The sequence below is a fragment of the Oryzias latipes genome, chromosome 12 (genome assembly GCF_053564925.1).
Source record: "Oryzias latipes strain Hd-rR chromosome 12, Olatipes_Hd-rR_3.1".
NCBI lineage: Eukaryota > Metazoa > Chordata > Actinopteri > Beloniformes > Adrianichthyidae > Oryzias > Oryzias latipes.
The window spans coordinates 25403415-25430569 of NC_136248.1; the positions used below are offsets into that span (position 1 = coordinate 25403415).

At 38.7% G+C, this 27155-nt stretch overlaps 1 protein-coding gene across 12 annotated transcripts in view; it reads right to left on the bottom strand.

The window, feature by feature from the left end:
- The window catches only part of garnl3 (GTPase activating Rap/RanGAP domain like 3), a 99757-nt gene that overhangs the window by 50436 nt on the left and 22166 nt on the right, over window positions 1–27155 (bottom strand). For 10 of the 12 annotated variants that reach the window (XM_078956228.1, XM_078956227.1, XM_078956230.1 and 7 more), the window contains one exon: window positions 8352–8421. In XM_078956228.1, coding sequence (XP_078812354.1) covers window positions 8352–8421 — 70 coding nt within the window. Of the gene's footprint in view, window positions 1–8141; window positions 8208–8351; window positions 8422–17496; window positions 17807–27155 lie in introns of those variants that run through there. The other 2 variants (XM_011481535.3, XM_078956229.1) reach the window with 2 other exon arrangements.

Below are 27155 nucleotides of genomic sequence, written 5' to 3' on the forward strand. Positions count from 1 at the left end.
CCCCCAAGAATGGCTAAGAGAAAAGCGTTGGACTATTCTGAAGTGGCCTTCTATGAGCCCAGATCTGAATCCCATTAAACATCTGTGGAAGGAGCTGAAACATGCCATTTGGAGAAGACACCCGTTAAACCTGAGACAACTGGAGCAGTTTGCTCATGAGGAGTGGGCCAAAATACCTGTGGACAGGAGCAGAAGGCTCATTGACAAATACAGAAGCCGTTTAACTGCAGTGATTGCCTCAAAAGATTGTGCAACAAAATATTAAGTTATGGGTACCATCGTTTTTGTCCAGGCACATTTCATTAGTTTGTTTTTATAAATAATTCTGTTAATAAACAACTATTGGCTGATTTTGATTATTTAATTTTCAATAAATTTTAATGTATTGTTACTTTAGACCAGGGGTGTCAAACTCATTTTCACTGAGAGACACATCAGCATAGTGTCTGTCCTCAAAGGGCCAGATATAATTTATAGATGTAACTAAATGTAATGAAAAATAAATGTAACTACTCCTTAATGTAAAATTACTCATTAATCTATGTATTATAACTTTTTAAAGTGACATTTACAGTTGCATAGAAACATATGTTTGCTTGTTACTCTAGCATAAATCCTTTTACATTTGATTCTGTCAGGTTAGGTTATATGGACAGTGTTTAAATCCTAATGTATAGTTGCCCAATCCCATATTTCAAGTCCAATTCCCCCTAGATGTGAATATATGCACACTAATTTTTTATTTTATTTTAAGAAATTAAAAACTTTTATGCCCTCGCGGGCCACATAAAATGACATGGAGGGCCACATTTGGCCCCCGGGCCTCGAGTTTGACACATGTGCTTTAGACGGTTTCAAGTCATTTCAGTGAGCATTGTGGACTTTCTTTCTTTAACTAAAGAGTACCAACAATTTTGTCCACCACTGTATAAATATATATACAAGCGAAATGAAGAAGTAACATACTCAGCTAAACGCTGTCACTAACCAAACAAGATAAAGTTTTAAAATAAGCAGACTCTTTAAAGACCCAAATGACAATATTCATCTACTCCTAATTCACAAAAATTTGCATATCAAAATACTCAGAAACGCAATTGTGAGCTTAATTTTCTTAATATATGTCCTCCTTCATCAGAAAAATGTCACAAGAACCTGTTAAAAATATGGTCTTTAATGTTTGAGTTCCTGTGGTGGAAAAAAGCTGCAAGCCGATAAATAACAGCAGATAAAACATTTACTTTATTTAATTTTTTTTTTTACCTCCTGCTTTACTTTAATTAGCTTAGGGAGGGTTGAATGCTTTGGCAATTTTCCCATTAGGAAATTTGTGGACAATGTGTGGCTATATAAGAACTCAAGGATAAGCAGTTTCTGAGCAACTAATTAATGGATGTTGGATGCAGCTTCTGTGGTTGTTGTCATTTGAGCCACAGGTGATCAGATGTCTCGCAGAACCCTGAACCTGAAGCTGAGCATTGAAGGTTTGTGTGCCACTTCTTACAAAAATACAAAAACTAAACAGAAAAAATAAATAAATAAAAAATACCCCCAGGGTATGAAAGGTAGAATGTCCCTGTGAAATCAGGGTGCACATATTTCTTTGAGCCATTTGACATGGGAGTGAGTATAGACTTAATTGAATAGAAAGCCCCAAGTGGCTATTCAGTGAACTGCATCTTACCCCAGTTACTCTTGTTTCTAAACAAGCTTCAACATGGAAGTCAAAAGGTTGGACAAACATTTCCAGCTAATTAATCTTTCCTCTGTGAGGTCAGTATAGATTAAGATGAATTTTAATTACTTCCTATATGAATATAAGCGCTCGAGCTCTTGATGCCTTGTCTTTGTCTCAAGCTGTTGAACGTAAACATTTCCTTTGGTGCATTGCAAAAACAGACGGAAAAACACATCAGGCTTGGATCATCTTGTAATTAGTGCGTGTGGTCACTGTTGCTGCTGTCAGCCTAATTTATGCAGCTCGAAGGCACACAGAGAGGCAGTCAAACACAGTGTGAGGCACAAATCAAGAGTGGGAATAAATTCAATGTGGCAGCACAGTCAAAAGCCTCTGAGGCACTGATATTAACACTGGTGGGCAGGTGGGAGTGGAACGGTCTGCTCACCAGTTGCTGTGCAGGACTGACAGCTAACCCCTCAACAGTGTTTTTCTCACACACAAGCAAATTTCTGATGGTGGCGTCATTTGCATTCATGGCTGTGCACTGCGGCACACCAAACAAAACAGATGCACATGCCTACACAGGGAGAAAAAAAAATCAATATCAGCCTGCGTATGAAGGGTTTTACCTCCAAAGTGTTTTATTTTGCTAGCGTCAGGCAGCCGCTCTCTTGCCGCCTTTACGTCAACATGTGCTCCTGTGTCAGAATGAAAACGGCTTTAATTGCTCCAGGATTCAGTGTTTGCACATAACGCACGTTGAAGTTTTCGCCTTTGTGACATCTGTCTCCCAACATGAAGGCAGATGCTGTCAGAGGCGTTTTCTGCTCAAATGTTTGAACACGAGACTTTAAATGCCCGGGCTCAGAGGATAAGAACAAGCTGACGTCTGCTGATCCCAGAGACGGCGGCATTTCATGTTAACAAAAGGCCAGTTTGTATAAGAGGGTCTGCAACCAGTGCAGGAGGCTGAATTTTTCACATTTTGGTGAACTTCAAACCCCTTTTAATGTTTTTACCTTCCTTTTACTAGCAAAAGAATCCTGCAGTTCTTTGCAAAAATGTACAACTTTATCATGATAAGTAAAGTTTTTTTGGGATGGAATCATTTTGAAGGATTGACAACAATCCTTCACACAGAAGGAAAATGTATTTCATGTTGTTTGGAAATTATTTTGTGGGCATTTCTATAAAGAAATGATCATTTTTTAGATCACTGCTGAGTCTTTGGTGTTAAATCATACAAATATCTGATGTTTTTTCCATCAATCACCAGCTGGAGGACAACAAGGTACGGTGGCACTGAAGTCAAAATCACATTGACATATCACTCAAGGTAAAATCATATTAAAAACAAAAATACAATAAAAAAAGTAAAGCAAATAACAAAAAAGCAGCGTTACATTTTAGAAAACAAAATATAATTAAAAAAAACAATAAAAATGAAAAATTTTGAAAAACAAAAGTAATTTCCAGAAATCAAAATGAAATGGTAAAAAATGACAAAATAAATGACACACAGAAAAGGTAGCTATTATAGGACGTCATTGATTGGATGATAACATTCGTTCACCTTTCAATTCATTGGAAGTTATTTGGCATGACAACATCATCCGACAGACCATATTTCTTTAAGCTTCTGGTCGCAGCCACTGTAAAGGTTTGGTAATTGATCAACTAATTGGTTCGGGCAAAACATCCTTTCGCTTTCCGTTTTCTTCAAAACTGTCATTATTTAATCTGTGATGTCCCATAATATCTACTTTTTCTGGTTTCTTTATTTGTTTTATGTTTTAACATTACATTTAGATTGCTAAAAATATGTTTGTTTGTTTTTTCAGATGGGGTAGTTTTGTATTTTACTTTCTGGAATTTTGTTTTGATTTCTAAAATGTAATGCTTCTTTTTTAGTACTGGTTTTCTCATTTTTCTTAATTTAAGTGATTTTTATGTTTTTGCATTGAGTGATTTGTTGCACTTTAGGGCCACCGTACTTCCTTGATTTTGAACCATAAAACAACTGAAATGATTATCATTTTGTCTTTTTTTAACAACAATTTTCTTAGCTTGAGCATACAGAATATATTAATAAATTCTTATCAAAAGACAGCAGTTGTGTTTCATGTGTTACTAAAGAACTTGTTTTATTTTCATATCAAATCACAGCAGTGTATGCCTTGACACGCAGTGTGTGTGTTTGTGTGTGTGGACTGGAGTGAATCACATCTTTATTAAGGAATCTACAGGGAGACATATTGGTAACTTCAACCGCTGACACCCAATATAAAACAGACAAAGTGAGTCAGAGCTCTGCTTATGCTGGTCTTATTAGGGAGGCCATGCTTTGGATCAATATTTCCTGTTTGAGTCCAGACTTTGTTCAAATGTTGTCCAGTGGAGGTCAAGTTTTTATGAGACAGTAATACCCAGAGAAAGAAGATTGCTATTTTCTGTTTTTCTGTCACAATAACATGGGCTGTGGTCTTCACAGTAGGAAATAAAAAAGAATAGCTCCTGTTTTTGAATTTGTATTCAGTAAATTATATGTAAAGAACTATTGAAATGTTTCTTAAAAAAGTATTTAGCCACTGTTTGAGTAAAAGTTCTCTTACTATATAGACTATTTTTGGAGTTTACTCCTTCCTTTTTCACATTTCTGTATTATGACAGAATAACCCTTCAAAATTTTATTTTTGAAAGCTGCAAGACCAAGAAACATTAGAAAAAAAAGGTCAAATAAAATTTACTTTGCTAAATTCAACTGAATTAAGTGGCCACATGTTTTTTATTAGGCTTCATACACTGAAACTTTTGTTTGATTTTTTTATTTTTGGTTTCTAAAATTGTAATTCTGTAAAGTAAGGGATTACGTTTAAAAAAACAACAACAGTGTCTTTTACAGTTTGGAAGTACAGTATGAAATTAAACACAGATGGAAAAATAAAGAACAATTAAATGAGCTTGGCATCCTTACAAATATTTGATTATTAAAAAACACATTTTCTTCACCTCTCTCACTATCACATTGGCCCTAATAGCTTTGTTGTTGTTTTTCCATCACATTTTCATCTTCAGGGTTTTTTGTGTTGAAGCCCCCAATTCTAAAGCTCTTCATTCAATTGGCTTTAATGACTCACAAAAATGTACATTACATTACATCACCCCTATTTACCCATAATACTCGCACATAATGGGGATTGCAAAAAAACCTGCAGATATTTTTACCTATGCTCCTTCCACTTACATACTGAAAGTCCAAAGTTTCTGTTCTGTGTTTTTTGTTATCGGGCAAAAAAACGTATTTTCATATAACTCCGCCCCCCCAGCAAAGTTGCCCACATTCTCATGGAAAACAAACCAAAAGAACGATTTGAGAAAGATTGGAATGACAGCTGCTGTCGTCCAGTGGGACAATCAAATTTCACAAAATAATAATTTCTGCAATGTTGCTGTCAGCAATGTACTATATGTTTCAAAAATGCTTCTGTTATGTTACAGATCAGAGCAAAACATCAATTTTCTGTTGAAGGTACAGCCTGTTTTGGTTTTTAAACGTTATATAAATGTATGAGTTTACTGTATGTATATCCTTGTGTGTAATCCTTTCTTTTTTCTAATTATCATTCTCAGAGAGAGATTATGTTAACGTTTCTATTGTATTCTATATTGTTCTGTTCTGTTCTTTTCTATAAATTCATGGCCATTTTTGGAATAGAAATGCAGTTTAAAAGAGGGATTCCATTAGGGAATCCGATAAGAATTTTATAGATTAGTTTTAACAAAAAACTGTTAAACAAGACAAACTTAAAAATAGTTTGATACAAACATTTAAAGCAATATAAAACACAATCCAGACGAGCCTAAGAATAAACAAAGTGTTCTATTTTAACAATAAAATGTCAAACAAATGCCTTCCTATTGAAAGAAAACTCAAGCAAACCAGACCTAACAACATTTCTTAACAAAGGCTGACACTTTGTCTGCACCCCACAGATGCTGTGGGGTATCTGTTGTCAAGTCTGACAATGTGGAGAAGTCAAACTAAAAAAATAAATAAAATAAATAAAGACCACCTCATTTCAAACATCTTCAGCGAAGCAGCATTTTATTCAGTAAAATAATTGACAGTAATCCTTTCCAGCATGAGTCAGCTTGCTGCAGGTCAGTTCCTGGAGGGCCGTATGGTGTTTATTAGTTGTGGATGGTGAAAAATTAATGAGAGCTTAATAAGCTCATAGATATCATCGCACATAACCTCAGGTTGCCAAAGAACTTAATTTTATATCTTTTGTTTCTGTCATTTTTTTTTAAAGAAAAGAAGCAAATGTTTGTACATACATAAGAAAAAAAGGCCAAACAGTTTCAGCACCTTTTATATATAAAAAGTAAACTCATGGTTTTTTTTGTGGTTTATTAGGGCCAAAAACCTTTCCAGATAACAATACTTTTATTGTGAAAACACATTAAGATAGTTCAATGTAGTTTTATGTCTTAATGATCTGAACTTTTTCAAAAGCAGAGCAGCATCCAATATGCAGCATCCAATATGAAAGAGAAAAACACTGTAAAAAACTGCAAAAATTCATTCAGACAGTCAAGAATTGCTTACATAAAATAACTTCTCTTAAGCCACCAGGGGTTCCTTTCTGGCCACCAAGGACCCCAAAGCTTTGCTTAAAAAACATAATGTTACGTTTTAAAAACATACTAAAGTAATGTTTTAAAAACATAACTTAATTACACGCAACCGACGTACATATTTTTTTTACGTAAATCCAACATACTTCTTTTTTCAGTGTAGCTAAGAAGTTAAAACTCAAGTGGTCTGCAATTCCTTTTTTTTTTTTAACTTGTCGTGTCCAATAGCTGGGCAGACAGATGAGAACTGAAGGCCTCTTGTGTCGGACCTATTTTACTTTAACAACAGGGGTTATGAATCTTCTGACAAACCAGAGGTATGTCTGAATAAACCCCCTTTTGTAATCAAGGCCAAACTTTATTCGTTCTGATCGTTTTTAAAAATCTTTGGTGTTGGACCGGAAGGAAAAGGAAAGGAGGGGAGAAAAGAGAGGGAGAGTGATCAAAGGAGGGGGGGGGGTAAAACCATGAAGCGGCATAGAGCAACAAACTGCTGGATGTTTATCATTACGGTAAGGTTCAGATGTAATACAAATCCCAAAGGAGCTGGGTCCGTCCACACACACCCAAACGTTACAAACACACCTGTTAGTTGCAAAAATGTCCACAAGTCAACATGTTCGCAATACAGATAGTGTTCACACATGCACACTTATGCCTTCAAACCAATTAGTGTGAATTGTTTCATTCATTCAATCACGCAATCTATTAGTGCAAAGGTGAGCTAACACCTGTGCTCAGGTGAGTGTTTATGTTCTTCTAAAATGGATGGTGGAATGTGAAAAGAAGGAGGGAGAGTGACCAGCCACCCCCACACCAAGACCCCTGCCGCAGCAGCCGCAGCAGCCAGAAGCCCCCAACGCCACACGGCAGCAGGTAGAGAACAACCGCCCCCCGGGCGATCGCATCCGCCACCCAGGCCAGGGCCAGCAGGACCGCCGCGAGGCCCCCAGAGCCAGAGTAGGGAGTCATGGGGGGAAAGAGAGTGCAACCCCAGCCCAACCAGGAGAGCAGCCCCCCCGCAGCGCCAGGAGGGCCCAACGCCGGGCCCCACCCGACAGGGGCGCCCACAGCCCCAGACGAGCACCCCATCACCACCCAGGAGTTCTGGGCATCCCCCCGCCCCAACCCCAGGTACGAGCCAGGATCCCCCAAGGGAGACCCGCTCCGCGCTCCAGCCAGCCACCCACCAGGCCTACGGTTGGTCCAGAAAGGAGCAAGACAGGGGCCAGCCGCCCCCGCCCAGGAGGGGGGCACCCAGGGGAGAATGGGGCCCACGAGGGTTGTTGTAAATGTGGCCCGACCAGGCTCGGCCACTGTTGGAAATTTGGCAAGGCCCAGCACCCGGGGGCAAGGACCAGAACCCACCCCACAGGGACACAGTAGTCTGCAATTTAAAAACAAAATGGTCATGTGACATACAGGAACAGTTTTGCCAGTTTTTTTTTTCTTGTCTAAACCTCCTGCCTTGCAGCACTTTATGGTTTTCTCACATGCTCCCGCACTTATATGTCACATCAGTGTGTAGCCTCTGTCTGCTGGTCCTGATATGCAACTTGTGGCTTCTCCTCAAAATTAATTTGTCACTCATCCAATGTGCAGCTATCACAGACAAACCCACAACATGACTCTGGAGGTACAATCGCCAAGCAGGACTTCCTGCCATAGTGAGCTATCTGGAAGTACAGACTCAGCTGGCATCAACCTCTCACAGACCTCTGCAGGAACTCCAAATATAAGTCACAGCACACAATGAGTAATACTTTTAAAGGCGGACAGGCAAAACAAATGCGGTTTCAAAGCGGCAAACAGCATCGCATACGTCACTGCTGGAGAAGAACCGGCTGCGACCCGGGCTGGCCAAGCATGTCATGACTCATCAGCACCTCTCTGTTGTCTGTCCATGCCAACAGACGGAGAGAATAAAAGGAGGGAGGGGGGCCATAAAAAGGACAATCAATGGGGAAGATGAGGAGATGCTCAGACACAAAGAGAGCAGCACACAAACAAGTGCATGTTGGGTGAGACTCACCAGCTCAACTGAACCATAGTGTTTCCTGCTGAAGTCTCCACGCCTGCAGCCCAAGTCCTCAGAGGCAGAACTGTAACGAAAGCACATGGTCACACGGGCGGCCTGCGTAACCGACATCACATATCAAAGACAAAACAAAGAAATATGCCTATTTTTGCTTTCATCCCACTAATTCCACAATTTATTTACCCCCACCCCTTCTTGCTTTGCTTTTTTGTTGGTGGCTAACGGCGGCGCCATGACTTGCCAAGAGCAACCCGGTTCTGATTGAGAGTGCGCCCTGATTGAATTAAAGTGATGAATGGAGGCTTGCTGAGACAGCCGAATGCTACCACGAACAAGTGCACACCTATTAGAGTGACAATCCCAAGCACAAGCTCATACCAAACCCACTCCATGGCATCTCATGGGGATTTCTTAAAATATTTATTATATGTCATTACAAAATAAAACTCAATCATTTACTTATTGAGCACTTAGAAAGAAAAAAAAAGTTGTGCCTCAGACATGAAAAAAGAAATTTAATAACTATTTAATAACTTAAGTTACATTTAAGTTGTGCAAAATATACGAGTCTACATTTAAGTAGGATTTAAAAGCCAAAGAAATAAAGGTTTTTATCAAGGATCTAATACTATCTGAAACTTAGAAAGTCTTTGACCAGCTCGACCCTCAAAACATTCACACCCGAAAGCTTTCAGTCTGCATTCTGTTGGATCTTCTTGCTCCACCTGGGAAAAATGGAACTAAAAGCTCATTTAAAAAGGTGGGGCAGGCCCACACAGGGTTTCAAAATACATTTATAGTTCAAGATAGAGTCTGAAATGCACCTGCAGCCTTGGAGAGACGAAAACAGCTGTACACGTCTATTTAGAGTGCTGGTCAGGAGGGGAGTGGCTGCATTTTAGGAAGTTAAAGGTGACAAAATGGTATTTTTTGGAAAGTGTGGCATAAAAAAACAAAAGAGGTCCTCTAGTAGAAATCTGCAGCCCATAGGAAAGAGAAGCACATACAGATATGAAATATGAGATCATCGCAAGAAAATAACTTAAAAAAAAAAGAAAAGATTTTTCTTGTTTTATCTTAAAACAAAGTAAAGACAGCAACAGTTAAACAACGGTAAATTATATTTTAGAGTGATAATCATCCACTGAAATTACACTAGTACAATTTAAAAAATGTGAAGGCGTTGGTTCTTATGGCTTTAGCACAAAGCAATATTTTAAAAAGTTGACGCCAAAGCAACATACTTGGTTGACTTGAGTTTTAAAAAAACTGTTATATTTTGTTAGAATTCCACATATTTTACACATTCTTAAACTGAGCCTAAAAATCCTTATAAAGGTCAAATCCTATCAGTAATACTCCCACTTTGTGAAGCACATCACTGCAGAGAGAACCGAAATGTCATGCTGAAATTAGTTCTCCTTTTACATAATGAAAGACAAGGAAAGAAAAGCGAGTACACAAGAGCATTAAGAAGATTAAAAGTGAAGATAGAAAGCTGAGTAAGAAAAAAAAACACCTGTTGGTGTTGGTTTATGCAAACACCTCAAACACAAAGATGTAAAGTCATTCCTTCACAAGCGCCTCAACACAAAGATCACACCAAGAAAGCAGAGAAAGAAGTGAAATCTTGCAACAATGTGTGAAGGAAGAAATTCAGAAGACAAAAAAGCATATGGGACAGTTTTGTTGATATAATCCCAAATAGTTATCGCAAAGAAACTTGATATCTTAAGTGTTAGTGATGAATGTTGACCAATCTTTTGTGGAAAGTATATCACAAATTGACTAGTTTTTTAAGTTTCATACAAGTTGGAATTTGAATGTGGTGTTAAAATATAGAAACTATTTTAAGACTTCAGTCACATGCTCCTGTTTGGGGGGTTGACCTGTACAGGTACTGGGTTTTTTCGTGTCCGGGCCTGTGGCAGGTCGTAGAGAGGAGGGAGGCATCATAAGATGTGTCTTGCAGTTCTTTTGAGATTCAGGCAGACACCTTAAGTGAAGTCATGGAATGGACCATAGTCCTAATGTGAGTCACAAGCAATTATGACGGACGGGTGATGCTGTTGTACGATGCCCTTACGCCACCCTGCCCATAAGTAAGGTGCACTGGTCACTTAATGACCGCACGCAAATGCCGCATGCACAGGGTGTACAGGTGAAGTGCCCGTAGAATGCCTGTAGCACAAATTATGCTATGATTGTCTAATTTCCTCATCTCTAACTGGCAGGCTGCGTGCAAGGAGCACGCAACAACCAGAAAATTGAACAGCACTAATGTCCCCTTGCTAAGTGTGCAGGTCTGAGGAAAGGTTAAAAATCTGAAAAATCTGTACAATGTGTCTGCGTTTCACCCACTTCATCCTACGTGCTGTTTGTTTACTACAAACTGTCCCTGCAGCATGCTTGTAGAAGAAAAATTTGGATGACCATTTTTGCTTCACAGGCTCACTGAGCGGTCTACGACCTTGATATTTTGTGCGGGCCACCTCCATGCCTGTACAGGTTTGCCCATTTTTAACCAGCAGACAGCCCATATCCACCTGTAAGGGCAGTTGTGTCGAAAGCATAATGCAGTAGTAAATTTTAAACCAAGAACAAAAGCTTGAAACAAAGTTAAAACCGTTTTTAAATGGTTTAACATACACTAAAAACTTCCAAAATGACAATTCTTTTGTCTTTTTTTGTCCTTTTAGTCAGAAATAAAAATTACTGAATTGTAAAATACTACATCACCTGATAATTCATCTATTTCTGCAAGGATATATGTCTCAAATGAAGTCACTTCCATCTATATATTTATAGAAGCTGACATTTCTCTACTGGTTTTACATAATAATACTTAGGATAAAGGTGTTTTGGCGGAATTTCTGTTACTTTAATCCATTTCATTCAAAACACCTATATGTATTGGGAGTTGGGAAAAGGTGCAAGAGGAGCAGTGCAAAATAGCTAAATGTCTGGTTTTATGCTTCACTTAAACATATTTTACCACATTGTTTTCTATCTGTTTTCTATCAATAATACTTTCCCCTGGACATTTATCTACATTGCATGGCTTATTTGCTCCCAACCCCAGGTGACTAACAGTAGGACTGGATAGTCACTGCACCATAAAGCTGGTTTGTAGCTGTGACATTTACAACACGTTGAGGCCTCTCTGTCTGTTGCAACTTTATCCTGAAGGATATTGTCCTTCCATCAGATCCTATACCAGCCCTGAGGTCTCTGGCCACAGGCCAAGTCTATTTCTAAAAGGTGTTGCAGCCGTGAGCCCGACACCATGTGAAGAAACCTGCATTTAAGGTGCTTTTACTTGGAATCGTGTTTCTGTCTGTCCCCTTAAAGCTCACGACTTAGACTAAAGACAGAGTAACTAGGTAACTTAAGAAATTTGCCTCATGGCTCTGCTATCCCTTATTAACTGCAATCTTTAGTAGTTGTGCCAATCCAACACACCTTTGGCAACCACTCCTGCACTAAGACTAATGCTCCTTTATTTGAGGGGAGCACATTTTCTTTTGGACCAAACAATAGCTACAGATTTGCATTGAAGCTGCAGCTCACACTAGCAATAAGTGAACGCTGGAGGCCATCTTACCATGGTGCCACAAAAAACCATCTGCAAAAAGCACAAGTGTGACCTGTACCCAGCTGATGACTTATCACCATAGCAACACCTTGAAATAGGGCTTATTAAAATTACAAACAAAGTGGGACAGACAAAATGCAGTCCAACACATCTGAGGAGGTCTGACTCGATGCTGATTGTGCACTTTGTGCTGAGTATGCAGGGACCAGATATTACAGGGAAACAGCCCTCACACTCAGGATCCCAGAACACCTCCCACATGGCACTGAGATGCAGGTCCTCTCTCTAATTCCACAAACACATGCCTCCTCCTATAATAAAGGAGTAAACTGTGTTGTTGCTGTTTTTACATCTCCACTTTCTGTTTCCATTAAAACAAAACCAAATGTCTAGACAGAACCATTAACGGCAACATTCATGTGGATGTCAAAACAAACAAAGCCAAAGTTACATTTCTGGTTTCCTTTTGCAGAATGAATATATAGGAATTCAACCAAACAAAAATATAGTTTTAAACTTGTTGAAGTAGTTCTTAAAGTGCCACTCCAATTATCTTTTGAGCTACTTTAAAAGCGTTCCCATTCATTCATTCATTCATTCAGTCATCTTCAGCCGTTTTATCCCTTTCGGGGTCACGGGGCTGCCGGAGCTTATCCCCGCTACTTGTGGGCGAAGGTAGGGGACACCCTGGACAGTTCGCCAGTCTGTTGCAGACGATATCTGAGCTTCCCAATGGTCTTTTAATTATGATTTTGCTTTTGGCCAAAATAAATAAAAACCTGCATCGTTGTCTAGGACAGCGGTCTCCAACCCCAGGCCGTGGACCGGTACCGGTCTGTGGGTCATTTGGTACCGGGCCACACAGAAAGAATAAATAAATGCATTACTTCTATTTTATTTATTTCGGAATCTGAAAGATGTTTTATTTTTAAAAATTGCCCGGTTCTCTGTTACATCCATATATGTCACTCATGACGCAGGCCAAGGCGCTCTTCTCGGTCACGTGATAGTTTACCGCTAAAATCAAATCCAGGAGCTGGCAAAATGAGTAAAAACAAACGTCTTTGGAAAGTTTCTTTGCCAAGGGGAAATACCCAGCAAGGAGACAGAAGAGGAGCCTTTGACTTCCAAAAAAAAAAAAGGTACATTTAATAGACAGTACTTCTTTTTTGGACCATGAGTGTGGGAAGGGGTGAGGATGATGACACCTGTGCGATGTACAATGTCATGCGTGTCAGAATAAAAGCTCAGATATCGTCTTGGCCCGTCTCTGCTCCTCCTTCATTGTAGTATTGCTATAACATTCATCCGCCTATATTTGAAGGACCGGTGCGTGAAAGTTTTGTGTGACGCCATACCGCACCGTGGATTTAAAAAGGTTGCGGACCGCTGGTCTAGGACATAGTTTCTGCAGAGTGGCAGGAGTTCATCAGAAAGTTGCCTCTGAGTTGTGGGGGCGCTGTTGGGGCAGAGTAACCCCACCCCCTCTTCCCGTCTCCGTTGCCAAGAGGTCTCTATTAAAGCAGAGCAGGGAGCCCGCTCTGCATTTTTTTTGTCTGCTCCTGATTCTCGATTTGAATAAAGAAATACTAAGCTTAATCTTCCTTATACATGTCCTGCATCGTGATAAAATGCTACAAGAACATGTTAAAAGCACCAAAAACACCATTTTGATTGAAGTGGGTCTTTAAGGTTTGCACCCGGTTATGGATGCATCGCTTGAAAACAAAAACAAAAAAACAGAAAAGTCTAGTGCTGTAAATCTAACACATTCATGTCAACTATACATACAAAATGCATTTGTGAAAAATGGGAATACATAATTTGCTTTCAGAGAAATGATTTTCAATCCTTTATCATCTGTTAGAGTCAGAACAGGACCTGCACTTTTTTGTTTTGCGGGGTTTGTGGTTTCTGCATATTGCTTGCATGTGCAATTCTTGAAAGGGCTTTTTTGCTTTCTCCAAATCTTCCACCCTGCTTACATCTCTGCTAACTGTTACCTCTCTGGTGAGGTTTCACTGAAAGCAGAGTGAGGCTGTTAATACATAATTTGCACTCAGGGTATAAGGATGCATTTGAGTGTCCCTTCAACAGGATGTACCCATCAGCGCTTCCTTGCTCACTCTGTCCTCACCATCTCGCCTCACATCTTGTCCTCCTTTTTTTGTGCTCCATTTTTGCAGCTCAGCATCCTGGTCACACACCTTTACTCTAGGCATTTCAGGGGGGGGGGGGGGGGGGGGTCAAGGGACTGCAAGCTGGAGGAGGGCACTGACATGATTTACCACACACCTTTCCCACTAAGCCACTCTATCTAGAAGTTAATGTCCTTTGGGGGGTTCGTACAAGGTTTCCTGATAATCTTTCAAGTTGTTCTAATTGAAACTTAAAACTGTCAAGATTTTTTCTTTAACCTCAAATCTTGGCCCTAAAAAGCCCAAAGGCAAGAGCTGTTTCCAAACTGAAAAAGACTCCTTTTTGTGCAGTTTTTCTCTTTAAACCAAACTTTGTAAGCCAAGCAGCAAAAGTGCACATGGTGGTTTCTATCAGATCAAACAGGTAAAAAGTTTCAGCTGTGCTGACACCCAATTAAAGAACAAGAGAGATTAATGTGCTTTATGGCTGGTGAGGAGCCAACGGGGCTGCAGCTCCAAGAATCCGATTCTTTTTTATTCCAGCACAATTTGATTGGAAGCAAACAATGTTATCTTCGATTGTCTGAACTTGGTGGTCAGATTCTCATGGTCTTCTACCTTAAATAAGCTCATACATTTTTCTTTCCTTCCTATTACTATAGTTGTAAAAAATGTCTGCCGTCTTGCTCTTGTCAAGCTGATTGTATTTTTTCTAACAACAGTAACAGCAAAAGAGTTCTGTTATGTTTAGACATAGATCCATGAATTTTCAAATCCGCTTAATTCTCACTTTAGGTCACGGGAATACCGGAGTCTACCCAGCAACTGAAGAGTGAAGGTGGGGTACATCCTGGACAGTTTGCCAGGGTAACACAGAGTGAAACAACCAAAATCACTCAAATCAACACATAAAGGACAATTCAAAGCCAAAAATTATATGAAGTCTGTTTTTGGACTGTGACAGGAAGTCAGAATCCCCAAACAAAACCCATAAAAGCCAAAAAACCCAAACTCCATGCAGAAAAGTCCCAGTTGGGATCCAAACCAGGTGAAGATGCAAACCACTGAACCACCATTCAGCCTAGTCTATACAGTTAAAATAAAAGAAATGACAAATTATTTTTGCATGAGTAAATTGTCATGGGATAGAAAGACCCTTGGGAAAAAAAAAACATTACCTCCTTTAAATGTGTTTTTTTATAGTCCCAGAGGTTTCAAAATGAAATCAACACATATATCTCATCCCAAATATGAACTTTTTTTTTGGTCTGATTCAACAAGAAAACCCTGTTTAAATGGCAGTAGGACTGGACATCATGAAAAAAAAAGGATTTTTTTTCCATATGTGCTTGTAACATTGATGCACAAAATCTGCCAACTAATTTTACTTTGCAAAGAAAACAGCGTGGCTGTAAGTTTTTTAACATTACCGTGAACTTTTGCAAATCTGCAAGTTTTGTTGTGTAAAGTATGTTTTTTATCAAGCAAAACAAGCTTTGAAAAGGTAATTAAAAAGTTTATTAGTATTGAATCAAACCATAAATGAATTTACATAATGTTCAAGTGAATCTGAATGTAACCTGATTAACAGGACTGAACTATTAGCATGCATCATCACTGATAAATAATTGACAAAAATGTATTCTTTCTTGATTATTTTTTCTGTTGATCTACAAGCAGAATGGATTTAAGGAATGTAAAGTTTATTTAAGTCAGAATGACACAAAAGTATAGAAATTCAACAGAAAGTTTTAATTTTGTATGGATTTTGATATTTGTTTACATATTTGAGACACTGGAGACTGAGCACCAATGCGTGATAACTATACACATTTGTTATGGTCGTTCCTCTTTTAGTTTGAATTACTCAGCAGCTCAAACAGAAGAAGCTGGGAGATTCTCCAAATGTAGAAGTGCATCTGCGGATACCAAAACATGAAAACATGTTATGGTGCTTTAAATACAGGGTGTAGTACCCATTATAACCACTGTCTACAGGTGAGAAATAGGTCATTCCACCTTGTTCACTGATGTGTAAAGCAGTTTTATTGCTATCCAAACGTCATCCGTGCCACATTTGTTGTAGTCACCACTAAGAAAGTGTTAAAACATAATTATTTATCATGCAAAAACACATTTATCTTAAATTATATGGATGGAAATCCCTACAAACTGGTTTGATCTTTTGACTTCCTAGTCCTGCATGCTGGTTTAAGGCAGCTTTCTACAAGATGAAATCATCAAATTAAATATAATGGTTCAATATCATTGCTTGAAGTGTCACTCCAGCATCTAAGCATTCCCCGTCCAGCCGCCTAATGGATGTTCACCAATGAAAAACGACTGAAACCTCAGAGCAAAGAGGGGGAAAAAAACCCATAGAAAGAAGGCTTTCATGAGGCTGCAACCTTCTGCAGAAGAAATTGCAATCTCTGTTACAACACAGTGACAAGTGGCCACTAAACAGCTTCTATGGAGAAATGTAAAGTTAATATCTCAGTAAGTGAAAAAGAACAGCTGTAAATTTCATGTGGATCAAGGCTTGATGCCTCTGCAGATCTGAACCTTGTTGCTGCATCAAATCACAATGTTCTTCCATCCTCTGAATTATTAAGCAACAATAAAAGCGACGGAATTTGCACAAGTGTGAGTTAAAGTAAAACAAAAAGCTGTGACAGGAACATTAAGCCCCTAAAACGTTTTATTTGAGAGCAGTCATTGAAGCCCCACATTAATGGTTTTCCTAACGCCTCTGTGCTGCTGCTGCTGCTGCTGCTGCAGTCTGACAGGAGCTTTGCTCCTAATCTGCTGGGGAGCTGCAGTGGTGGCATTTACAAGATTCAAGAAGAAGAGGAAGAAGCTGGAAGTGAACACTCCCTGCAGCCTTGGATCACATCTGAACTGCGCTGCTGTACAATTTCAGCCAGATGTCCGTATTCAGCTTTATTCTGCCGCCGCCTCCACTCTACTTTGAACTCAAAGGCATGACATGAATAATTCAGATTATTTCCATGAACACACCGAAGCCTGCGTCTATTGTCAGACAAAAAGACAGATCACTTAAGGGTTATTTGTCGTAAATCTATAGAAAGAAGGCAAAAACTACTAATAGCTGCGCGTAAACGCTTCCAAATTGGAGACTGGGGGATAGAGTGGCGCACAGTTTTTCCTCAAACAATAAGTAGCAAAACCAAGATGAAGTAGTCTATAGAAACTACTGCATGTTGTAAAAAATACTTAGACACAGTAACGATCAGCGAATGAATTGCGCTCCACCACAGATGGATGCAGAAAAGATGCTTTGTCTACTGCGCTGCGTAAAAATGCTGCAGGGACAAAGCAGAGAGCCATGCATTCAACAGATGAACACCGACACGCATGCACGCAGAGCGGGGGAAGTTTTTACCGCTGATTGAAAGTCAACAGTTTGTTAGAGGCTGGATCCGCGCTGTTCATGTCCCCATGCGGTGTCAGTCCAGCGGACGTGGCGGCAGCAACAACAACAAATAAAAATAAATAAAACAGAAAGAAGAAGAAGAAGAAGCGGTCCTTGTCTTCCGCTCTGCCTCTAAAAGCGCAGGAACATCACCAAAAGCTCTCCGCAGAAGCTGACCCCGGGTTGATGGTTCGACCACCTTCTAGTTCTGTCAGCGCGTCCACTCAGAGCGCAGTGGTGAGGCGGAACGGCGCTCCCACCGGAGCGGGCTTGCTGTCTTATCTCTCTCCTCCCCTCCCTCACTCAGACGGCGCAGTTCAAGTCACTTTCCCCCATGTTTGGCTGGAGGCTCTGCGCAGCAAAAAGCTCTATTCAGATCTGTGTATTGTTACAAACAACATGTGAAGTTACTGCGCTTCCTTGGAGGCTTGTTCATGTTCAGGAGTCAGAATGCCAGGGAACAGAAAGAATAAACTCCACGGAGTCTCTTTAGTCCCGAAAAAGAATGTTTCAGTTTTTCTTTAAAAACTCATTTTGTGCAGATACATGAGTTCAAATCTAATGTCCATTTGTTATTACTTTAAAGACCCACAGCAAAAACAAACAAACAAAAAAACATGTTCCGGGTGTTTTTAACATCTTTTTGAGGCATTTTTCTCATGCTGGAGGACATATATAAAAAAGAATTACGCTTAAAACAGCATTTCTGAGGATTTCTCTATTCAAATTGCTGTGAATCAGAAGCAGATGAAAAAATGCCTTTGGAAAAAACCTGTAGCAGTGACGTAAGTACTACAGTTAAGGGGGCTCCAATAGAGATGTGGCGTTCACAAACCGAATCTTTTACATTTTTTGTTCAATTTTCCCTCCCTGACTCTCCTGAATTTCACACGTTTACACAAATGCTAAAGGAAGCTCACCTTTAAACCCGATCCACAAGAGTAGGCCTACCTCTGTGGAAAAAGGAAAAAAGAGGGACTGACAGTTGCAGGGCGTGCAGTCATCAGCATTGAAGCGGTGGGGTGCAAAATGTTCTCGTTTTCAAAAGTATCACACAAGAAGTCTTTTCATGGAGACTGATTTGATATTTTTATATTATTGTGCATTAATACATGAGTTATATGAGTTTGTTAGTTAAATTTTGTCATTCAAGTTTCTTTTTAAATTAGGTGATCTTGTAGTGGCAAACTAAACTTGTTTAAACCCACTCCTGACATTCCACTAAATTAAGGGACCTCATGTGTTTTATCAATCCCCCAAAATACACACAGCAGACTACTAAGTAAAACGATGACTATATCTATTGTCAAAACTGACAATTCTTTAAAACTGACAATTCAATTATTGTAAGTATCAGAATAAGATTAAACACATGTTCTTTATCTTCTCTGTCACAGCAGTCTAATTTTTGTTTAGAAGCAAAGTTCTTTCTAAATTACATAATTACATTATATTGATAACTGAAAGTAAATCTGCTGTTTTGACACAATTTTATTTTGAAAGGAACTTGTTTACGTGCTGCTGTAAGAGTAAAAGAAATCAAAACTGTAATATAGCCCATTGAAAGATATAACACTCTTATAATGTGATTATTGTAAATATTTAAAAGCTATATGATACAAATAATTGGTTTAATCAAACCAAGGGAGTAAATAAATTGCCTTTTATTAAAACAGTTTAGTGAGATTTTGCGGGTCTCACTTGGTTTTGTCAGTAAGAAACTGACCAGATGGTCCATAGTGTCAAAAGTTGCAGACCTCTGATAGCATTTCCATTAATAACATAATTCAAAGAATATGCACACTCATTATAGGGTAAATATTGATCTCACTATCAACTCAGAGGGCTATGGTAGTGGAATATTTACAATGAATCCATATCAGAACTATACATCTTGTCCATACATGTTAAATGAAGCTATGATTGATATTTCAAAAATAATTCAAACTCAATAATTGGTAGGAAATCTGGTTCTTTGAAAATAACTAATTCCAAATATTTGGCTCTCTCCAAAGAGTCATAAATCCCATCTCTATGCATCATTCCAATACACCCACTGGTAGACAAATAGATCCATCAATCAAAAAACTGCATAAACACATCATTTTATTTTTAATTTAATTTAATTTTATTTTTGGTGTTTATTTTGCTCTTTCAACTTACTCTTCATAAAATTCCCTGTTTTGCATGAACACAAGTTATTATATCCAAAATGCAAGTTTGTTTTATTTTATGTGCCCTAAAAACACCTTATGTTTAGACTTTGCACACGCATTAATTCAAGGGGAACATCTGACAGAGACACCTGTCAGACGGAGTTTTAACTGCCACTTTGGGAGTGCTTCAATCCCAAGGAAGGTCTGCGTAGTTAAGTCTTACAGGGACTTGTTTCACACCTCCATTGTCAAGGCGGCTGATCATAGCTGTGGCTGCAAGGCTACTGATGCTCGCTATGACAACAATCCTCTAACTTCACGAGCAAGAGCCGGAGAAGGAACTCAATTCAATTCATTTCAATTCAATTACCGTAAATTTGATTTATATAGCCCAATACTACAGCAATAGTCGTCTCATTGGGCTTCATACCGGTAATGTATAATAAACATGGAATCATAAAGAACATAGAGTCATAGAGTTCAATAGGTACTGGCTCCGGGTGCAGCAGGAAGAGCATACCCGTGAAAAAATCAAATCTTAAGAAAGTAAAAAGATTCTTGTTTCAAGAAAAATTGTCGTATTTTATGTAATGAAAGGAAAATAATCCTATTTAAAACATTTTTCTCCAGCAAAAGTAATCTCAGTTTGAGAAAACATGTCTTGGAGACTAGAATTGTTTTTATAGAAATTCTTGGTCAGACCATTTTTCTTACCCCACTGGCAGATTTTTTATTTTTTTTATTTTGCCTATTTAAAGAAAATCTGCTAATGGGGTAAGACATTTTTGACTTATTTCTAAGGGGCCTTGTTTTACATTGTTAGGTCACAGAGACTAAGACTATGATGACTTGCAATCAGCTCAAAGAATAGATGAGGATCTTTGGAAAGCTACAATCCCAGTTCTGCTTTTTGCAGATGATGTGCTTCTTCAAGCTTTGTCCATCGGCTCTAAGCACATCTGTTACAGATTAGTGTGAAGGAGCTAAGTTCAGAACCTCAACATTTAAAGTCATGGTTCTCCGCTTAGAGGGCATTCCCCTCCAAGTAAGGAAGGATCCACTCTCTAGGTGGAGGAACTGAAGTATGAAGGTTATGTTTACAAGCAAAGGATGGATCAGTGCATCTCTAATAGTGGGGAGTTTCCAGTGGTCCACTGTGGTGAAGAGAGAGCTTAGTAAGAAAACACCGCTCAGCTGTGGATTTGTGAATGAGCGGTTCAGATCACAGACACAAGCAGCAGAAATGAGCTTCCTTAGAAACAGGGAGCAAAGCACCGCCCTTCGGGAGGAACAGCTCCTCCTCCACATCAAGAGCAGCCAATTAAGGTGATTTGGACATCCAGCAAGAATGAATGAGGCGTTGCGAGCAGATCCAACTGAGCTTGGTAGCCCCTGCTGGACAACCACAGAGGGGGACAACTTCCCCTCCTGCATCCAAGTTAACAAAAAAACACAAGTAATAATAATCTGCTCACTTATAACTCATTCCTCTTAGTTTTAGATGTCATCTAATCAGGACCATGCTTACAAGCCGGTTAGTAATCAGGCTGTGAAATCAGGATCAGATTTGCTTGTAAGTTTCCAGTCACAGTTTCTGGAGGGTTCACCGCCTGAACCTCACAGCTGTGAGCAGATTCTTTAATAATTCACCAATATTTCCATATCCTCTTAGTGTGCAGCAGCTCATATGTCTGCAGACTCTAATGTAATAAATGCCTAATTGTTCAAAAATTAGCTGTCTGGTAAACAAAAGACCTTTTCTTCAGCTTCTGCACTTCTGTTGCAGTTTAGCTCAGAAACCTGTTGGATCATTGTCCTCCTTCACTCATCATCTCACCTCTCCAACGTCTCCTTACTCTCATTAATAAAAACTTTTCTGCTGATCTGAAACTAACTTTAATGTTAGGAGAAGTCTGCTTTTGATTAAAAATGTCTCTTTAAGGCCCCAAAACAAAGTCATAAGAAACAGTTTTAAAAAAAATTTGATTAATAACTGCAGGGAAGATATCCAACCAATATGTTGATTAAAAAAATAGCCTTTTCTTTTTTCTTAGTTTTGGAAAAGAGGAAAACTAAACTTCTGCATCTTTGAAATCTCCTAAAATAGACTGAAGTCTCATCTAAGTCACAAGTTTTCATGTGACTAGCGAGGGAAGACAGGAAAACAGATAAAGAGACTAAACCGAAAATAAAAGCAGTTTAAAGCATAAATAATTTCCAACTGATTAATCAAAATGCTCAATAGTTTTTGAAAAAACCTAAAAATCCCTATTTGTGCCAGAAAATACTTTAAAAAGTCTCATTACAGCTATATTATAAAGGTCTATGGGTTTTTAAAATAGAAAACTGGTTAAGTTAAAAAAACAAAAACTTAAATAACTGGAGCCAGTGCAGTTCACAAGAAAACCACAGGGGGCTTGTTAAAAAAATGGTCTGCCTCCACTTACTTCAAAGTCAACTGTCCAAATAAACATAAATATACATTTTCTGAGCTTGAGACACCCTGTTCATACCTTCTGTGGTAACTAGTAGCCAAAAGAGCTGTGCTGGAGTTATATTTTAGGAAACCTGTTTTAGTTATTTCAGAATTACGGGCAACACCCCGCCACACACCTCCTCCTGCCTGTTACTGAGAGCTTTCTGTTTACATGCTCTCCTGCTAGCTTACAGCTCTTAACACCTCCAACACTTCCAGATACCAGCTCAGACAAGGAAAACCAAGACGTACATGGATCTAGTCTGGATTTATTGGAATGGAGCAGAGCAGGGAGCTTGTGGCCCCACCCAGCATATTTTCTGCATCAAATATAATCTTTGTCAAATGGAACTTTTTTATCTGCTCTTTATACACAATGATTTGAATAAAGAAAAACTCAAATGTAATTTTGAGCCAAATTTTTTTTATATGTCCTCCATCCTCAGAATAAACCCAACAACATGTTTAAAAACACTTTATCATAGTGGGTCTTTACAAAGAAGGCCTTTTCAGTGGTTTCTTAAAAATGTTTTCTTTAATTTAGTTTACATCAACTCCATGACTTCCAGTGTGTAGCAGGTGTAAGAACAAAAATCCAAAAGCAGTTCACCAAGTATCCTCCATCATCAGAAAAATGCCACAAGAAAGTGTTAAAAAACACCAAAAACACAATTTTCATCAGAGTGGGTCTTTAAACTATTAAAAGCAGAAATGTATTGTGCCAACAAGTAACCAAAGATTCATCCCCATACTCTAATTTTGAGCATTTTTATTTTTTTATTTTCAGCCTGTCTCTGAAGTTATTCATCTCCTTGTTTTTAGCTGAATCTAAAAAACACGCCTCAGTATGACAGAAATACTGAAGTCTCAACAAGGTGACTATAGCCTAGACCTTCTCCCTGCATGGTGTCCTCAGAATAAAAAGAGGAAACTCAACAGTGAGGACAAAAGAGGAAGTGCTGTCCTAAACACATATGACGAAACACTGGTTTAATACTAGGCTGGTTATGTTTTGTCAGAGGGATTGGTGTTAAGTAGATATACAGTTACAAAATAAAAGCCTGTCTAAAAACGTCTACATGAAAAAGAGCTGAAAATCAATTCCTGCAAAAATTCTGAATCCTTTTTGTCTAATTTCTAGTAAATTAATGTCACTTTCTATGAAGCACATTGACTTTAATTTATTTATATAGCCCATTATCACAACACATTTGTCTCAACGGGCTTGGCAATAGTAGTAGTACAGCAACATAAAGTTCGTCATCAAATACATAGCTGATTGCTAAACAAAACTAAATAGACTGAGCTAAACTGAACATCCCTGCCCTAAAACCCTCCTTCTCAATAATTCTTCTGAGAGGAAATTTGACACATCACATCCAGAAATTTGAATTTCTTTTGTACTAGAAATAGGCAAAATAACGGAGCGAGATACTTTAAATTGCAACATGAAAATAAACTCATTAATTTCTTGTTCTGCTGGGAGATTCTTTTTGGCCATTTTCCATTAAAAATGACTCATGTATTATTAAAAAAAACCCTATATGATCAGTTAATTTGACTGAAACTGAAACAAATGCATTTATAGAGAACGTTTGCAGCGATGGGAGCTGCAGTTCGAGGAGAAACCTTAGAGGAAAAGTTACAGAATTAGGAAAGCTTTCCTCACAGAGGAAATTAAAGCGAGCAGACACACAGATGTCAAGACTGACTGAAGGTTGTGTTAATGTGGTGGTGGTTTCCTTAGTGTTTTGGTGATGACACACACTCCCTCACACCACAGCTGAAATATGAACTGAGGTCAATCTGATACCAGTACAACGGCTTGAGTCTGCAGCTCCGTCTACAAAAACACACACAGCATGAAATAGTGCAGGAATGCTTGGCTCAGGCTTCACACCACTCAGCTGCTCATTAATTTGTAATACACACAACAACCCGCCTCCCCATCCACCACCACTCATCTGTGGCCTTCCCTGCTGCGGGAAGCAAAGCCACCAAGAGGTGTTGTGTGTTTTTTTTTCCTCCTCTCAAAGTGACCATCCTTTGAAAATTATTAGCAGGTTGGAAATGCGGCTGAAACACCTCAGTGTCTTTTTCAAAGTAAACCAGTAAAAGGCTTTGTTTGACCTGCGATCGGGTTACAAACGAGACACCCGAACGCCCCAATTAGAGCCCAGGAGCTGATAAGTCTCACAAAAACAATCATGCATTTTACATAAACACAACTCTCCCGCCGACGCTCTTTGTCATCCTGCAGTTTTGCATACAGGTGCCTGCTGTTGGAACCGTATAACTCATGAGGTCAGACTAGCAGAGCGAACACAGGGAAGACTTCCTCCAAGAAAATTAAGATAAACAGGGAAGTGATGCCCTTCTTGACTAACTGATTTGTTTTGAGGGCCGCACACTGGTGTGGGGGTTAGCCCTTTCGGCTCACAGTGATCGGGCTCTAGTTTAAATCCCTGCTGGAACTTTTCTTTGTGGAGTTTGCATGTTCTCCATGTGACGTCTGTTTTTTTTCTTCAGACACTGGATTCCTCCCACAGTCCAAAAACATGCTTCATAGGTTAATTGATATTCCTAAATTGCTCCTAGGTGAGCATGTGAGGGTGTGGCCCTGCAACAAACTGATGACTCATTCATGATGTTCTCCAATAGTAGCTGCGATAGGCTCCAGGAACCCCGTGGTCCAGAAAGGGGTTCAGTGGGTTCCAAAGACGTAAGGAGGGATAATCCATGCAAAAAAAAAAGTGCTGGGGAATGTCTTTAAATTCTCAAATACACACATGAGTTTTGACTCCAAAACTAAAAATGTGGAATAAAGTTGTAGGAAAGAAATGATTAAAAGGTTTCCTTAAACCCCAATTTTGCTGCGAGACACTATAGTTGTACATTTTAGACTTACATTACCTGTAACATCTCCATACCTGCTCCATACATGCTAAAAACAGTGAAACAAATTCATTTTGAATGAAACTCCATGGAGGATGCTTTCAAACTGGATTCTATGATGGCTTTTTTTCCTTCATAAAAGTACTGGTAAGTAGTACGTTATTTACGAAACGGTGATAAACTTGCACTATATCCCAATACAGTTATTATTTTAAATTTGGCTTTTTAATTGGATGTTGCAGAAGGTAGGGTTGGATGGAGGTAAGTTGATTTACTCAGGTTGCTCTTGAAAAAAGCAGCTAAAAAAAAAATGATTATGTTTAACAAAGAAAGCTGGTTTATGTTATGCTGGAAAAAGTGGGTCCAATATGCTAATTTACATATGCCACATATTATTTCAAAGATACAAACAAATGGATAAACACTGGTCACTCCAAATAGTTTACTGTTCTTATATTTTATTTAAAAAAAAACTTTTTTTACTTCAATGTTTGTGTATTAAGAAATTCTATGCAAATCCAAATTATAATGTTTATTGAACTGTTTTGTACTGTAGAGCTGAAAACTTATAAATAAATAAAAATGTAAAAACTGTTCTTGCTGTTTTTTTAAAAAAACACCTTGACCAAATGTAAGTGGACAACATACAGTAGAGTAAACAATAGTGTAAATAGTATCAGGAGTTGTTCTTTCTTGGTTTTCCTTTGCGACTTTTTCATCATAAAGGCATGAATTTTTTAATGGTGTTCCATAAATGCTTAATCGGTGGTGCTAACATACAGAAAAAAATGTAACAAAAAAAGGCAAAGTCACATAAAATCTATCCTGCAAACATTTTTTGTATACGGAAAGTAAAATGTTCTGGATGCACCATACGTTGGTCAAGAAAATAAGAAAAGATGATTGAAAACATGGTTTAAATATGCATTTAGGTGAATCAGTTTCAATGAAAGAAATAAGCACTTCTTACGAGTATGAATTAATTGGATGGAGAGACCAAGCTTAAGCCTTTTCTGCCTGGTTGATGAGCGTGCGTGGAGCCAGACTGTGCTGAACTATCCCAGGCTCTTGGGTCTCAGGAGAAAATGCAACTTCAAAGGTAAGGATTTAACTGTAGGTGTAGGATTAGAATGTGTAGGTTTTCTTTTACAGTGCCTGTGCCAGTGGTGTTTTTGGTGCACACATCATCTGCAGGCACTAACAAGGTGCAACTGAAGCACATGGGGCTGCACAACGCCGATCAGGAGCTCTTGACCTGGTGGTGTGATAATCCCTCTGCGCTTCTCTCTGGACGGCTGCCATCAGGCTCACTGCACCTTTCCCACATATGTCACAAGAAAGAGCTGACTGACAGCAGACATTTAACAGGAAAGAGGTTCCATTCAGCAGGCGACGCCGGATCATCCAATTATTGGGCAGATAGTTAAACAAATATTCTGCACACAGTCCTATGCAAAGTGAATAATTTCATACAGAAAAGTGGGGGTTTTATCTGCAGCAACATGCAAACTAATGGGTGTTTTTAGTTAACATGTAACATGTGTTAAGCCTGCTATAACAGAAACATAAGTTAATTTTTAGTTTAATTTCACATTTTCTGTTTAAAAAAACAAACAAATTTAAGTGCAAACTGTTTTGTTTCAAGTACTTGTATTTACACTACCTTCACCAACAACTGTCAGGGATGCCACATTAGAATACAGTTTATTGAAGAAAAGGCTGTCTGGGTCATTTCCCTGGGTAATCTAAATAGGAGGCAAAACACATGAACCCTGACCCAAAAGGACTTAAATTCACTTGCAAGTGAACCCTGGCGCATTTACTACAGTGTGAATGTAGACATGGGTTATCCTGTGAACCATAGGGCCAATAAAATGAACAACTGTGGGCACTGTGGGTTTAGAATTGTTAAGAGACCCCACGAGGGAAATTGCAAAAAGACCACTTTCCCATTGATTGTAAAGAGTCAGATATATCACAAAAATATAAGATGTTCTTCAATGTTTGTTTCCTAATTTCCTATTATTGGCAACTGAGAATGACATTTTCAACAAAGAAAATACATAAATCTGTCACTTAGTTGCATAAAAGTCAAACATAAT